At 28.8% G+C, this 16,669-nt stretch overlaps 1 protein-coding gene across 1 annotated transcript; it reads right to left on the minus strand.

The window, feature by feature from the left end:
* Positions 1-995: 995 nt before the first annotated feature.
* Positions 996-4,175, minus strand: LOC133319036 (sodium channel protein Nach-like). The gene is made up of 8 exons (XM_061521928.1): positions 4,122-4,175; positions 3,661-3,791; positions 3,037-3,157; positions 2,729-2,890; positions 2,433-2,532; positions 1,923-2,037; positions 1,440-1,540; positions 996-1,159 (listed from the first exon to the last, which is right to left on the minus strand). Exons 1-8 carry the CDS (start codon positions 4,173-4,175, stop codon positions 996-998), a joined length of 948 nt encoding a protein of 315 aa, XP_061377912.1.
* Between the last annotated feature and the right edge of the window lie 12,494 nt (positions 4,176-16,669).

A 16,669-nucleotide genomic window follows, 5' to 3' on the forward strand; every position in this document is an offset into this window, starting at 1 on the left:
ATATCTTGTATAAAAGTTATATGAAATAAAAGGAGAAATAGAATCTTTTTAAGACGCAATGCTAATAATATTTTGTTTCTCCATTATATTTTCCTCAATTTTCTTGTTACATTAGTAGGAAAAGCATTAGTAAACATTCTTGTTGTTATAAATTAGCATTGTATGTTTGCCGTGTACAAAATATTCAAGCAATATATTTACTTCAAAAACTTTGGAGATAAAATGTGTTTGAAATGTATTATGCAATTTGAATTCTAAATGAGTTTCTTTCCTTTCGTCTCAAAAGTAGGATAGAAACGGACAGCTTAAACATAACATTACGATTGATAGAACAGATGTACATATGTTAAAAAAACTATACAAAACTGTCCTGTTATCTTTAAAATATTTTGACTTTATTAACATAGAAAATATATACCAGAATTAGTGACTCCGTTTAATCAATTACTCATTTCCCTAACATCAAAGACTTTGGGATGTCTATCGTAATGTCTTCAGTAATACAATTTTAACATAAAAGTTTAACAACTAAGAGATAAGATATACTAAAAGGATATAATAAAACTCGCTTAACGATTCAAAGTAATACATACAGTTATTTAAACATGAACAGTTCAGGGTTGAATTTTTACTTTTAAATTATACTTATTGAAAATAAAAACTTTTTCAATTCATGAAAAAATTGTACTATAGAATAAAATTCAATGTTATATCCAAAAAATACATGTTTTATTTATGTTCGGGAGTAATCTCAAAAATACAATTAAAGTTTATATAATCTGTTGCCTGTGTCGTTTTCCTCATATTAAATTGAATTCGAGATACACATATGTTCCTTTTGTATTTTAAAAATATTTTTCGACATTTAAGGAGTCGTTTTTAAAGGAGACGTTTAAAGAACAGTACGGAATAAATATATAACCGAATTAGGAAGTTCTCCCTTGAATTGAATTGAACTCATTGCTTAGAGAGAATATAGCAAAAATCTTTTCAGCCTAATTTTTTTTTAAATACGCATTTTTGATATTCGCCTGAGGGTTCACATTATTCTGTTTAAATCTCATAACAATAAGCGATATTTCCAAGAAAAACCAAATCAACTCGATTATACTCACGATGGAGCCTCCGAGACATAATCCGAAGATACCACCTAAATTTGCTGCAAAAATTTTGGAATTTGTGAATTTCAATGCACGAAAATAAAGAAATACCATAGAGAGTAACACTAGAAAAAATATATAAAATTAGGCAAATACAATAAAATATTAAACAGTTAGGAAGTTACTTTTTATATCTTTTTATCTAAATATACAGAAAAATGTCAAATAAACAAGAGTTTAACATAGTGATTGCGTCTCCTCCTACTTGGATTAAAATCCTTTGTCGGATGAGATTTTATTATCATGAAATATTAAAAGAAGCCAAAGGTACATTCTTACCCAGCATTTGATCCCAAGTATAGAGTACCTCTCGTCGGTACTTCATGCATGTGTTATCAGAAAAATGCACATTCACACGGCTTTCACCACGATGTAAATTACTGTCAATAGAATTATTTACATGAAGTTTTGTAATCATACTCTAAACATCGCATGTGTATATTCTTTTCTTTAAACATTATCTAGTCAAATTTTTATAGTATGCTAATATGTAATCTTTTAACTTGCAGTGTGGATTAACATCAATTCTCTTTTTGTATTTGACTTGGACGCTTTCTTGACTTTCGTATTTCTATATATTATTTCTGGATTTACAAGAATATTAAGATATTTAAATTATTATATTCTTCTTTTTATTAGTTCCTTACAGATTCTTATTTTTATATTTAACATATTAATAAAAGTAGAATCTGTAAGGAAAAATAACGTAGAATGTGTATCACAGCTGCTTGTGAAAATAAAGCTTAACGAAAATATATTTACTCGACGTTTCTGTCAATCTTCAGAGAGGTTACCTCGGTATCATATTGTACATGGTCACATCTCTGGTAACATCCTTGTTCTAATGTTCTGTATTTGAGGTCGCTCTGTATATAATCTAAAAACATATATCCATGGTTTAAGTATTTATGTACGACTAATGCTTAAACGTTGTAACATTTGATATGTGGTCACATATGCACATATATATATTGTTTCAGAATACTTCTTTGAAACAACAAATAATGTAATACTTGGCGTTCACTACTAAAGCGTTATAAAAAGTTTTGATATGTCTTCCGTACTCTTCAATTTACGTACCCAACATATTGTATACGCATTTTAGTTGTACCCATGTACAGATTTTAAAATCATTGACGTCAATCTGTGGCGCTAAAACAATTACAGTGCTATACGATATTGTTTTTTAATAAGTGAATAATTAATATACTGTTTATATTTTTTGTCAATGTATCAGTAGGTTGTTTAAAAATGTTAAAAAATTTTACTTACGTTCATAATTGAACGGCAGGCAGCGACATTGTGCCGTTACATTTTCCAATATATTGAACATTATGCAATTTTGAAAAGAATTCGCCCCTTCAGGTGTATCCTTAAATCGAATAATATAATTACAATTTTTTCGCCCGAGACAAATATAACTAGACATCATTTTCAACAATGTAAATAAGAATTAAGAAGCACAAAAATTTACAAAACAGCATAATAAATTAACGTTTGTGTTATAAAAGTAATATAATTATTATCGATAAGAAATTTTTCATGATATTATGTTTCACAATTATTACCTCAGACAAGAAGCATTTTCGGTGTTTTAAAGAGAGTCTTTTAACATCTTCCGAGGAATCTATGGCCCACACAGCCAACGTGATGTCGAAAAAATACTTCTCAGTAAAAACGATTGGGCGGTCCAGTAGGTTAAGTTTAGTTTGATTATCGGAAACGTACATCTGCGGGAAAACCCGTACGTGACATATAAAATAATGTTTTTGTAATACACGGTAACAAAATCATTTCCTCAATATTTAAAAGAAAGAAAGCTATAAAAGGTATCAACTACATGTACGACATCTATATTATAATAAAAATAACGTACATTAAGATAACTATCCACTACACTTCCGTTGTATGATATTGATTGAGTGTTCACGATCATATCCAATCCTTCTGATAATTCGACGCCACAGTTAAAGTTTAAGTCATCTTCTACTTGTTCCCTGCAATTTTTGGAATAAGACATTGCTTTAAATTTTCTTTTTATCTATCTATGCATGTAGTTTTCTTTAAAGCTATTATCGTTTTACAAAAATGGAGTTCATAATAATAGTTCATGAAACAGGGTTTCAATCTTTGTACGGTTAACTTAGGTTATTATAAGATGATACAAAAGTTACAAGCATAAATAATAGATATTAGAATTAATATAAACAAATTAGGGAGATGCCATTAACGGCACAGTCTAGTGCTCTTTCAAAGAACACCAATCAACTGGCTGTGAGGCAGGCAGCGTGTACTTGCTGATAGTCTTCTTCGTTACATCATCAATCAGTCACCTGTCACTAAATTTGTCTAACCCGAGATGCTTCATCAACATGCTCATATTTCAGGACACTTTCATATAATATATTTATGTTTTAGAACTAAATACTATCATTTCTTATTGTAGGACAAAGAAAGGTCTTTTCTATTTGAATATTGTGGTTGTTTATTCAATTATTACCTAAAATAACTAACATCGAACTGACAGCAGTAACCCATCATTGTGAAAACTTTTCTAAATAATTTTGAGCATTCAAACTTTTTAGATCTCCACACACACTCTCTGATTATAACGCTGCATGGCTTAGTGAGCTGTAAATATAAAAGCACACAGAAAGGAAGGTGATGTACATAATTTTTACTAAATTAATTGCCTAGACAGTCACTGTAGGGTGAGCATTTAATAAATGTAGAATTAAACTCACATTGTAATACACATATAACAATGAAAAAGAAATAGTTAAATGGAATGTACTTCATGGAGTTCTTAAGTAAACAATGCGTAGAAAAAAGTAATAATAATAATAACTTACAATCAGCAATAACAGTATATTCGACATTATACAAAATAAATCACGTTTTTTTTTAATATTGTATCAAGGGCGATATTAAAATATTGATGTTATACATTTTGTTAATTACCTTGTCTAAAAGAGTATCATAAGAGTATCCTATTTCGGAAAGAAAATTGTGCATATTTGTAAGATAACGTTCGGAAACGTTTCTATTCAATTTAATATCAGTGAAACTTTTATAGAACATTTGAATTTTTTTCTGATCATATCCTCGCAGACTTCTGGAGGATAAATAATATATACATAAGTAAATATGAAAATCATATTACATTTTTATAAAACGGGTATTAGATTTTATATTAAATTAAATGTTATTAGTGCCAGTAGAACTTACAAAAGCCAGGTGATATTATCCGTATTTGGAAAGTAAATGGTTTCTGAATCACAAATAGTGATAGCCGGAAAAGAAATACTTTCAATAGAGTAATGAGTAGATTCAACCTATTGGTACAAAATAATAAAATAATTAAAAATTATTCAATATTATGCACCGTAAATGTAAGAATACTTACAATAGTAAATGTAGGATTATTGACAAACTTCCACCAGATCATATAGCTGAGGTATGCAGACAGACATAGACTCGACCCTATTATAATACTCCACATACAATATAGCCACGACTGGGAAGCTTGATAAAAGTGATACATGCCGTGGAGAGTGCAATATTCGCAAAAACTTTTAAATTTGCAGTAAATTTTTTGGAATAATTCAGAGCTCGTACCACGCTGTTTCATTATTGAGTAGGACGAAGTCAATTGTTTTCGTATTTTTATAAATCAAATGATTGGTCTGAAGACAGTATCAGTTTTGTGATTGAAGTCAAAAAGTAAAATGGAAAATATTAACACTTCAGTTATAAGTATAAATCACTAATTTAAATGGTTGGTTTTGTTCCAAAACATTGAAATAAAATGTATCAGAAGTAATGTTCAATGTATACATTTTTAATAAATTACTATTTAATTACAGTAAGGAAACTTTATTAAAAGTTTTAATGTGCTTTCTCAAATTTATTGAATGTGATTCTATAAAAAGTTTCTATAAAAAGGGTTTCACCATTTAATGGAATAGGAAATTTTTATTCTTTTAGAGAGCCATCCAATCCTGTAAGCGATTGCTACTAATTTGTTTAGTGATGTGTGTGAGGAAGATCATGAAAAAATTTCAACAAATTATAGCTTATCTTATTCATTTCATTTAAACGACCTTGAAGATATAACTTACATAATGATCAAGTTTTGTTTATGAAATATTTTTTTCTATTTCATATATGACTTTCAATGTGTTTTCTCAAAATGTGTTTTCAGGTCTGGCTTCCCTCTTTGAGAAGTGTACTATTTTGCTTGAGCTGTAGACGATCCCCAAAAAAAATGTGAAAAAAAGGATTTTTCGATTTAAAACTAATGACTTAAATAACAATTTATAGCTTTTAAATAGTATAAGTAACTTTAAAATTAAAACGATAAAAATCGTGCATTTATAATTATTAAATAACATCATAGAAAACATAATATAAATGGCAAAATCGTCTTTAAAGTATGCCATTATCTTGTATTTCTTTTATAATTCAAAAACAGTAAATCCAGATGAAGGCAGGTAGTTAAATTGCCAATTAGCGATAAGGTCATGTCTTGTCATCAATTGGCAATTTGTTCCAGAATACTTTAGAATTGGAGTTTGAGGTTCAGAAGTTACATTTAAAAAATGTCAGGATTTATTGCTATCACACGCACGTTTACAAATTACTATGCATAAATTAAGTTAATGTACGACATAAGTAAATACATGAGATACTAGTTGTGCCCGCGACTTTGTTGGCGTAGAAAAAGTACCTTACTATAAAATTTCTTCATAAACAATGTTAGAAGTCATATTAGCAGTTTCAGTGAGTATAAATAGATTTCTTGAATTTCTAACTCGAGATAAAGCTACATATAACTGTCCATCAGAAAAACAGGGTGAACGCAGATCTACACCGACACAACTCATGGTTTTTCCCGGAAAATAGTACATAAATTAAATACATGTCATTATTAAACCCACACTTAATGTGTTCAATGCAAGTAACTTTACATAAGTTTGGTTCAGAGTACTTTAAAAATATTCCCATGGTAATAAGGCATTTTCCCGCGGTAAAAGGTACCCTAAATATTGCATCAGGTGATCAGCAACCCCCATATAAAATTTGATTGAAATCCGGCTAATAGTGTTTAAGTTATAAGTGTACAACAGACAGACAGACAAACAGACAGAAATTTCAAAAATCATATTTTTTTTCTAGGAATATCCCTATAGGGATTTATTCTCATTTATTTTCAATGTTCTCTACTTTGAACGATTTTATTATATGTAATAGATAATATCGTGTTTGGATGACACAATCAATTAAAAGTTGAATGAGTTTCTCCGTAAGAAAAGATTTTAATGTTAAAGGTTAAAGTCTGTTGTATTCAGTTCTTAATAAAAAGTTTACAATAACAGTAACCTGCAGGAAAAGAAATGACATTTAATGCTATTAATTTACGATGTCGATTCCAATATCACAATTAAAATAACTAACATCTATTTTACAAAGACGTCTTAATAGTTTCTTTCTACGCTATAAATAAAAAAAAAATACAGATAACAGCATTTGATGTTTGTGTGAGATACGCGAAGAAAAATATTTTTTTTCTTTGCATGTATATCGGATTTAAAAGCAATACATTGTATCTCAACCAACTTTTTTAAGCATGAAATCGATGTCAGTTAAGCATTTCAGAAAGTCTTTTAATAGAGTTAAGTTGATCGCTGTATATCGAGGTCAGTGTTGTTGTAAATAATTATCACTGTGTCATATATCCTTATCCATAAATATATATAAAATAATTATAAATATCATGGTACAGAAAGTTCGTTTCGAGTTTTAAATGCTCCTTTTATTGACGATTATGCAAAAACTTTGAATAATGTCTATATATTATTCAATTTTCTTTGCAATGACAAAAGGAAACCAAAATATGTTTTCGATTCATCCAGTACTACATAGAACTTAGATTTTTTTTAGACAAGCTGGTGGTGACAATGTTTATTGCTCAATAAAACAGAGAAAGAAAATTCGAGTGGATAGTGTACAGGGAAATTGAGTTAATAACGCAATTGAGAGATGTGAGAAAATATTTACCTAAACCATATGTGAATAAAAAAAAACATCTTGCAGTACTCGCGCTTAGTAAATGAGCCCTCGGTTAAGTTTATATAATCTATAATCAGAAATAGAAATGAGAAAATAATGTGCTAGTATAATTTTCGTAGTAATAGTTGAAAAATATCGAAAACGTTGCAATAAATTTACACTTACAAAAGATATTTTTTAGCTAAATAAGGAGTTAATAAAAAGTTTAATCCTGAGGTATGGCTCGTCCTTGTCATACGTATCGTTTGATTTAGATCACCAAGTTTGTTCCCTTTGTATGTGGATTAGTTATTAGGATTTATTATAAATATCACGTGATAAAATGCTATGTTAATGTGACACTACATTAAATCTTTGAATATCAATTAGTATCAGAAGCATCAAGGTACATTTAGAGTTATAATGGTTGTATTCATAATTTTGTTATTTTACTGGTAATAAAATAAATAGTTTGTAACAAGAGTAATTAAATTAACAATATGTTGTAAGCGTGACTTATTATAATTACTAAATCGTGACATGGACAAATATACAAGCAAGATTGGTTGTACCGGTGGTATTTTTACCTGCTTGGTTTAAATTTACCAACAATTGTTGATTACAAATCATATTTAAAAAGGCTTAATTATGTCTCATATTTTAACTGTTCCTTTCTGTTTCTATTTGACTGCAAATAATAATTATTCAGCTCTCTATTTTCACTAAACAGAGATCTCCGCCCTAGTCTTATACAAGTATGAGCAACTATAAATCGCCTTATAAGTCTCTTTGTAAACGGCTAAGTCTAACATGCACACGAGTTAGCTTTGACAAGTGACTTCTCTATCAAAGTTAGATCGACCTAATCAGACTATTCATCCAATGTATACATATTTGTCTTCATCGTACAAAGAAGAGATCCCACAGGCTATATTGGATATAATACTATATGAGCGTTCGATATGATTTCCATCTTTCACCTGTTAGTTTTTGACTCGTCTGGTTGGAAAATCTTTATGCCCTTCGAGGATTATGCTTATGTGTATTAGATTAATTAAGAACACTATTAAAATTATTAGAAACATAAATTTAAGGTAATTTAATAGTGTTCATTATAATTAAATATGAATTCAAAAAATTTATGACAGATTTGATCTTTATTATTATTTAAAGAACAGTTTAAAATACGGTTTTCTTAGCAATGAGAAACTATTCCAAAGCGATTATGAAGTTTAATTTACTTTTATATTTAAAATAACGAGGAGTCTTTTGCTGTTTGACCTAAAGACTAAATATTATTTTGAAATAAAATAATATCCTAAGGCTACGTAGCATTACGGACACGGCTTTTCTAAAATTCGTCCAGTACCTACCAACTTAATTATAAAAAGCAATACCTAGTCATTAATTGTTTTGTCTTTGCGTACATTTATTAAACGAATATTATGTAGGTCCATATGTTTCATTAAACTTTTAATTAAATTGGATGTCAATGATACTAACTTGTCACTAACATTCACGCAACCAATACCAACATACTGAATTAAAGACGAAGTAAATTAGACATATTATAAAGAAATCTTCATATATAAACATGCAAAAATATTGTATGGAATTTAAATATTGTCTTTGGTTCTTTTTTTTTTAATTTTGGAATAAATACTTTTGCTTTTGATATAACTGTACCTATCTATATAAAAAGATACTGTAGCAAATGTGAATTCAGATATTTTTAAAAAATTATATTTTTCAATTTATAATTTATTTTACTAAAACGCTATTTATTGCATACAACCAATTTATCGTCTTGGTCATAAGCTCATTATCATGGAGTTAGCACCAGCACCGGCACCAGACAGTTTTTAAGGTAAAAAAACTATTGGAGTACTATGTATTTTCTGAATATGGATATTTTAAAAATACACAGAGTAAAATTAGAACTAAGAGGTGGTATGTTTTATATAAGCGCTTAATAGCAAATGTCATAGTTATGTTTCACCAAATCATATTGTATGTTTAAATTGTTAATAGAAAATTTTAAATACTAAAAATGGCATTGTTATCTTACTAAAACGGTTACTTCACATCAAAGAACCTTTTAACCTCATATTTTAAACCTCAGCAGCAGAATTTCAGATTAAAATTATTTTATAAATTAATGATTTCATTATGTCGGAGCGTTTCTACTTGCTGTGTTAATAATTTTGTAAAGCTTCAAAAACGATTGTGAAATGTAACAAAATTTCTTAAAAATATCATTTTATATTTTTTAAATTCCATTTTATTTACAGGATTATCGGGAAAATTATGAGTAGAGAATCTATAAAATCAAAAACAAATTTTAATGAATCATATAGTATGTCACCGATAGATCAATCTGCGACATTATACAGGAGTCAACGCTGCTTTATGATAAATAGCTATTGTTTTTATTTAAATACATTTTAATTTATTTACTATTAAAAAAAATATTTTCATATGTGCTATTTTAAAATCTACATTCTATGTGGAGCAATGTTTTAATATTCCTATTTCTCACGACGTGTTTATTGCCTTTTAAATTTTTACTCATAGGCAAAGAGCCAGTTTTAAAGAGTTGAAAGTAAATATGCTGATTATAATAAAAAAGAGAAAATATTTTATATTAAAACGGTAACTTGCACTTATTAAATAAAAATTATCGCGGAGACGAAAAGAAATGAAGAAATTAAATGTTTTTTTACTTACTGTTTGATATAAAAATATACTGTTAATTGAAATATCTTTGTTTTAAGAAATTATACGTAAAGATGTTAAATCTTTGAGAAATAAAGAGAATGAAAAGAAAAAAAATAAATAAAATGTTATAGTATTTTGTTTAGCGATTTATTGTGTGGCTAAAGGTAGTTTCAATAGTTCGAAAAGTAAATATTATTAGTGTTCTTGCACAGGACTTTATCTTAGAGTGTATATATAACAGATTCTTATTTTTATTTCTTTAAATAACCGTGATATAGATTAATTTAATACAGTTAGTGAAATACTACATATGAAATCATCATCGAGTAACTTACATATATATGAGTGAAAATATTATAATATACTAGTTAGATTAAAATATACATTTTTATTAAACCTTTTACTTTGAAACCAACTCCAGTTTGTTATCAGAATCTACTCTACGACGAGGTCAACTTTTCAGAAGGCAAAAACATATTGGTTTAAATTTTTTCTGTGGTTGCAAAAAAGTTCAGCTTTGGAAGATTTAATAATTATAAGGGTTTCGATATATTTATCATTAACAATAATTATTTAAATATATATAATCCACGCTTTTTTCTATATTGTAGGTAAAATTAATCATTCCTTATCTCTTTTTTATTATAGTAATAAAAAAATATTCATTGTTATTTTTAAGACAGTGTTGTATCAAGTTGATTGGTATAATTCAGAAAATTTGAGATTTTTATTAGACATTCCATAAAATATACAAAGCGGTTTCCATAAAATATACAAAGATGTTTGATTGCACTTTATATACACTCGCACAAAATTTTGAATATTATATATGATGTAAAATCTGAAAGCATTTTTGTCATGACTTCCCTGGTTTTAGGCTTCAGCAAAGTAATTGCAACGCAGAGAAAAAAAAACAAGACTATGGTTGTCACATCCGAAGTTAATAAATTAAAGGCTATATTACACCTTATTTATTAGTTGAAGTATCGAGTTTATAAGATTAATTCAACGTCAACGGGATGGCGGGCCTGAAATCACGTCAAGTTAATGAATCAATCAGATTTAGGTAATGTATTCAGATATACCTACAAATAACAAGGCGATATTGAAGATGAGTTGTATCGGTACTGACTAAACACAATTTATCATTTACGATACTTCGATGTATTTGTTATTATTCGAGGTGAAATAATAATAGGCCAGCATAAAATATTTATTCCATAGAATTCTTGCTTAATATATTTATGCGTTTGTAAAAAAAAAAAGAGATAATTAAATTCTGCTTCATCATATTAACTTAGTCGCCGTTATTCAATATAAATTGATATAATTATGAAACACGCCACCGTCGGTAATAGCTTAATTAAAACTTTAAATATATAGCTGAAATAATGAGATCTAAGACTCTCGCGAGTATTCATTAAAATAAAACTAATATTTTTCGGATTACTTACTATTAATTAATTATACCAGGGATATGTAACGAGAAGTGATTACAAGGAAGTTACCCTTACATTAAAGTACGAGTATGGAACAAAAAACTGCAAAACTTGTAAGTAGCTGCCAAACCAAGGTTAATAAGAAGTGTTCATTAACGTTGGCAGCGTAAGTAGCAAACGATGCAATTAATTAGCAAACACAACTCAGTCATCAGAGCTGTCTCTGCAATGAACCTTATTAAAGAATAATATGTGATAAGGAGGCTATTTAAAGATTACGTCTCATACTTGCAACATTTTTTAATAAAGTTCAGCTAAATTATTAATAAGATAATATTAATTAAGCAGACCCATTATATGTCTTATTTTTTTTATAAAAATGAATACAGAATTTTATTATTATAAAAATACTTCATAAGCATACAAAATGATCGAATACAGAAATAACAATTTGAGTATCCTTCGTATTTTAAAATTTTGATATAAAATAAAAATAATACAATATTTCCAAACTTGAAGTAACTAAAAAAATGACTTATTGTAACAAATAAAAATGGACTATAAATATAAAAAGATTTGATTATTTCGTTCATAATTTTTTAACACAGTGAAGATATCTTCATTAATCCACCGTTCTCATTATCCATAGACGGTAGAGCGTAGCTGTGGTCAAGCAACTACAGCTCGAACAAGGGTTGGCTCGACCGGGAAAGCACCACTCTCTCACGGAAGATCGGCGTGAAGTAGCTTTTAATGGCTGCGTTTCGTCCGATGAGTGAGAGAGCTGGTTGCCCTTTCCCTGTTTCCACCCTTTTCTGCCCATTCCTCACACCCACCCCTCCCTCTCCCTAAAAAAACAAGGTTGGCAACGCATCCGCAACAAAGATGTTAAAGGCGATTGTATGAAACACATTGAATGCATATAGCACATAATAGTTGTTTAAAAAATAGTCATATTCAGATGTTATTTTATTTTTTTTGTAGACTTAATGTAATGAAAAAAAGTAACAGTATTTAATTTTTTAATTTGAAATATGAGAACTTGCAAAATCACTACAAAACAAAGTCTTTTTTTCCTTTACAAGAGGTCTCAGTTAATATTTATTCGTCAGTTCTCGAGTAATTCCTTCAAATCTTATAATATCTGATTAAGTGCTGTTATACTTTATTATTAGTTTTCTCGTACAATAAATAGAATATTTAGAAAACTCACTATATTTGTTATTACTTAGGTAAGTATAATAAATAAAAAACAAGTTATCTAAATCTAATATTTTATTTGTTACATCACAAATAAATGACACTGAATAAACTATTACATAGAGTGAAGAAAAACGGCCATTAAGAACAAATACAGGGTACTTCTAAACACATTTGGTACACTCCTTTATAGAGAAGTGCTCTTCCATGGGATAAGGGCAGATCTTCGCGTGTCTACGGTATATACAGACTGTAAATTATGTTATTATTCTCAAGGTTATATAAAATTTACATATAAAAATGTAGGTTTAGTTTCAACCAAAAACAAGCAAAAGGTTATTGTTGAATGATTTATATATGTATATATACATATACACAAAATTACTTTTCTTTAAAATTGATTATTAGGTAAATAGGTGAATACTCTTCAGAAAATTAAAATATAACAATAAAGAATATAAAGTATAAATAACTTTAAAAGTAAAAGTACGTCGATAAGAAAAAACAACTCCATTTCCCTTAAATAAAACTAATATTTGCGGATTACTACGCGTTATTTTATTGTATTTAAAACTACACTCTCCCGAAGTTTCGGTTACTCTGCATCAACCGAGATCACGGGCAGACGAGATGATGTACTTCGATCCTAAATTGATTATTGTTTTATGTGGGTGATTTTGTTTTCATTATGCATTATTGTTCTTCGTTTAAGAATAAATTTTAAGACACCTTCAATTAAGTAACTTGTTTCTTCGCTTTATAATTTGTTTTTAATTGGTTATTACTTTATATACATAATAACAACTTGGATACATAATCTCTAAAGTTACTTCGTTAATAAGTAGGCATAAATCGCGATATTTTTATAGCACTGTAATGTATACATAATATTGTAGCTTCTGAATTATATGCCATTAAATACTGAATTAAATTTGTCACATCATTAAGATCGTCAGTAAGTAGATGTATTATTATAGTTATGTATCGTTTCTACATGGTAGTTTTTTGTTTGTCTATTGATTACAATATGTAGTAATCGTCAACAAAATTTTGGTTTAGATTCTTGATGTATTTTTAAAATCCATTTTCCATCATTATATCTTTGTTAATTGTAATCTTTGTCTCCCGATTCGATTCTTTTCCTGAGGCGACTTTGAATTTATCATTAAAAAATCATTTTATCTTTAATAATGCTCGAGTCGTCCCGTTATCGTTGATGACTTTATCATATTAATTATCGGTCGTCTATTGTTTTTTGTATCGAAGATTACAGATATACAATTTTATGATCTAGGCTTTTAGGAAGAAGCCATGTTTACCGAGAGTCTTTACGGTCAAGTGCAATTAATCTTAATAGCTGGGAACATGCTTGACCTTCAATGAAATGTCTCTGTAAACAATTTTATTGCACCATCCTCTTAGAGTATTTATGTAGACTTGTTGGAGTATATGAATTTTCTTTCGTAGGCATTGGAAAAAAGAGACTGTATTTTCTAAAAAATCCTACAAACCTGCTTAAATTTATAACCTCCTTTTTCATATTGATTATTAACTATAGAATAGCAAATTGATGTGAAAGCGGAAGTAAATGTAAAAGCAATATTTATATATTTATATTTATACAATTTCTTAACGTTTAATCACCTTTTGAAGCCGGTGCCTTTTACAGATTAAGTAATTAAACATTATTAATAATAGAATACTAAATTGGATTTGAGCTTCAAAGTAACTTCAACCTAAATAAACATAAAGCTTTTCTCATATGACTATAAATTCAACAAATAACAAGTAAACGGTATGAAACAAAACTAAATTTCATTTACCGTCAACACAAATAAGACACAAGATATATACTGTCGAATTTTCAATATCGAAATAATGATATCACAACAGAAAAACAACGTATGGAGCGGTATAGTACTTTTTTAGGATTGTACTCAGGTTCAGAACAAATAACTACATAAGCGTGTTTCATAATACAGGCAGCGATATTCAGTGACCAGTGGTGATATTAACCTTCATTCTATTCACAAAGAAATATTACCCAGATAAACCTCAAGCACCGACTATATATATATATAAATATTAGGTAATAAATAAGCTTATGGGAAAGTAAATAAAAATTGTGTTCGTTTATCTACATTAGCTATTTGGTAGATTTTTGTGCAGATATCTAGACTTTATTATTAAAATAAAATTTTTCACTTATATAGTATTGAAATAGAATTAAATGTGAAAATTTATTTAAAAAAAAATATATATCTTTTTAAGTCCCTGTTTTCCTGTATTTTTTTGAAGTTGGTTTTTCTTATTTAAAAATATTTTTTCCTGAGGCCAAGATATAGTAAAGTAGACACTTCGTTTAGTAAAACGCAGGATATCAGTACGATAGTATAAACGAACGTGGTAAATGACTGTCATTTTTATTTATACAATATAGGTGTTTTATGGGAAAATTGTGAGATAAAACTACTTTCGCTGGTACAGAAATCTTTTTAGTATTACAGTAATTTCTTCAACTAAGCAATTTATAACTGTTCAGAAATATTGTTTATTATTTTTTTAAATACTTCTTTATATCTGTTGTATTCTATCCTTAACAATTGACTTTGTGTAGCCCCGGGGTGATAAGGATTCCTACCAGTTTGTAAACGATATAAAACATCTAAAATTAACAGACAATGACAATATGGTCAGTTTCGATTTAAAGTAATTATTCACTAATCTACCTGTTCTTGACTGCATTGAGATTGTAAGAGGTAAGTTAAAGGATAACAATATGCCTATAGGATATGCAGAGCTATTAGAGCATTGCCTAACATCTGGCAAGCTTATGTGGAAGGATGAATTCTAGATGCAAGTTATTGAAGTTTCAAGTGGTTCACCAGTTTCCCTCGTTGTCGCTGATATATTCATAAAGAACTTTTCTGAACAACCTTAACTCTAACAATAGCAAGATTCGGTTTACTTTAAAATTAGAAGCAAATAATTCTTTAGCTTTACTTGATATACTTGTCATTAGGAATCCTGACAATACTTTGGGACATAGGGGTTATAGGAAACCCACACATACGGATAGGTATTTCAAACTCATATCACCACCCTATTCAGTTGGCTACCGTTGGCAAATATTTGTTACAGAGAGCCATCTAAAGGCTGCAGCATTTAAAATATGCTCTCGTCATCAACAACTTGCCCGTGCCTCGTCAGCATCACAAGAACCACTTGAAGCCATCCCTAGTTGAGTGACAACCTGCGATATTACCATATATGAAGGGAGTTACTGACAGAATAGGCAACAACTTGTAGAAGGTTTCGATCACTATCTTGTATGTTTTGTATACAGTCTTACAAAGCACACAAGAAAGTGAGCCAACCGTACCATTCCTTTACAACAAGCGGATGTATACAAACTCGATTGTGACTGTGACTTGTCATACATTAGACAGACAAAGAGGAGCATCGGTACAAGGATGAAAGAACATATCACAGACATTAGAAATAGGCGCGCGTCATAACAAGGTTAATCCGCGAGGCTATTGAAATTATAAAACATCCCAATTTCAATTGAGAAGATGGCTGACCTGGGACCCCTCCTTAAAGATATAAAATCCCATGTCCTTGACCACACCGTAAGCGCATTCTGCCGGCATCCAGATCTGTACGCCAAAAAATTAAGAAATCCTTGGCGGTAGATGATAAATAATAAGACCAACTGACACAGTTGCTGCAAAGTAACCAAAACGTTAGGAGTATAAAGTTTTTAGAATAATAAAATACGCGTAGTAATCTGAAAAATATTAATTTCATTTAATAGAAAACTCGCGATAGTCGTAGATCTCATTACAATAGTATGTGTTTAATGCATGTGTTTAACCTGCATACTAGAAAGTTTTAGTATAAGTGTGTTGATTGTTGATGAATTTTTATTATTGTCAATATTTTCATCTCCTTGATAAATTAATTTTATAATTATGCCAGAAACTAAAGCTGAAAAGAATCGTGATTACTGGCGGAAAAAAAAATTCAGTATTTTCATTTATTTTTATGTACTTATAAATACACAGTTTCCATGAAACGACTGTTCATTTTTTCAATACT

Source organism: Danaus plexippus, chromosome 11, assembly GCF_018135715.1.
Source record: "Danaus plexippus chromosome 11, MEX_DaPlex, whole genome shotgun sequence".
In the NCBI taxonomy this organism is placed as follows: domain Eukaryota; kingdom Metazoa; phylum Arthropoda; class Insecta; order Lepidoptera; family Nymphalidae; genus Danaus; species Danaus plexippus.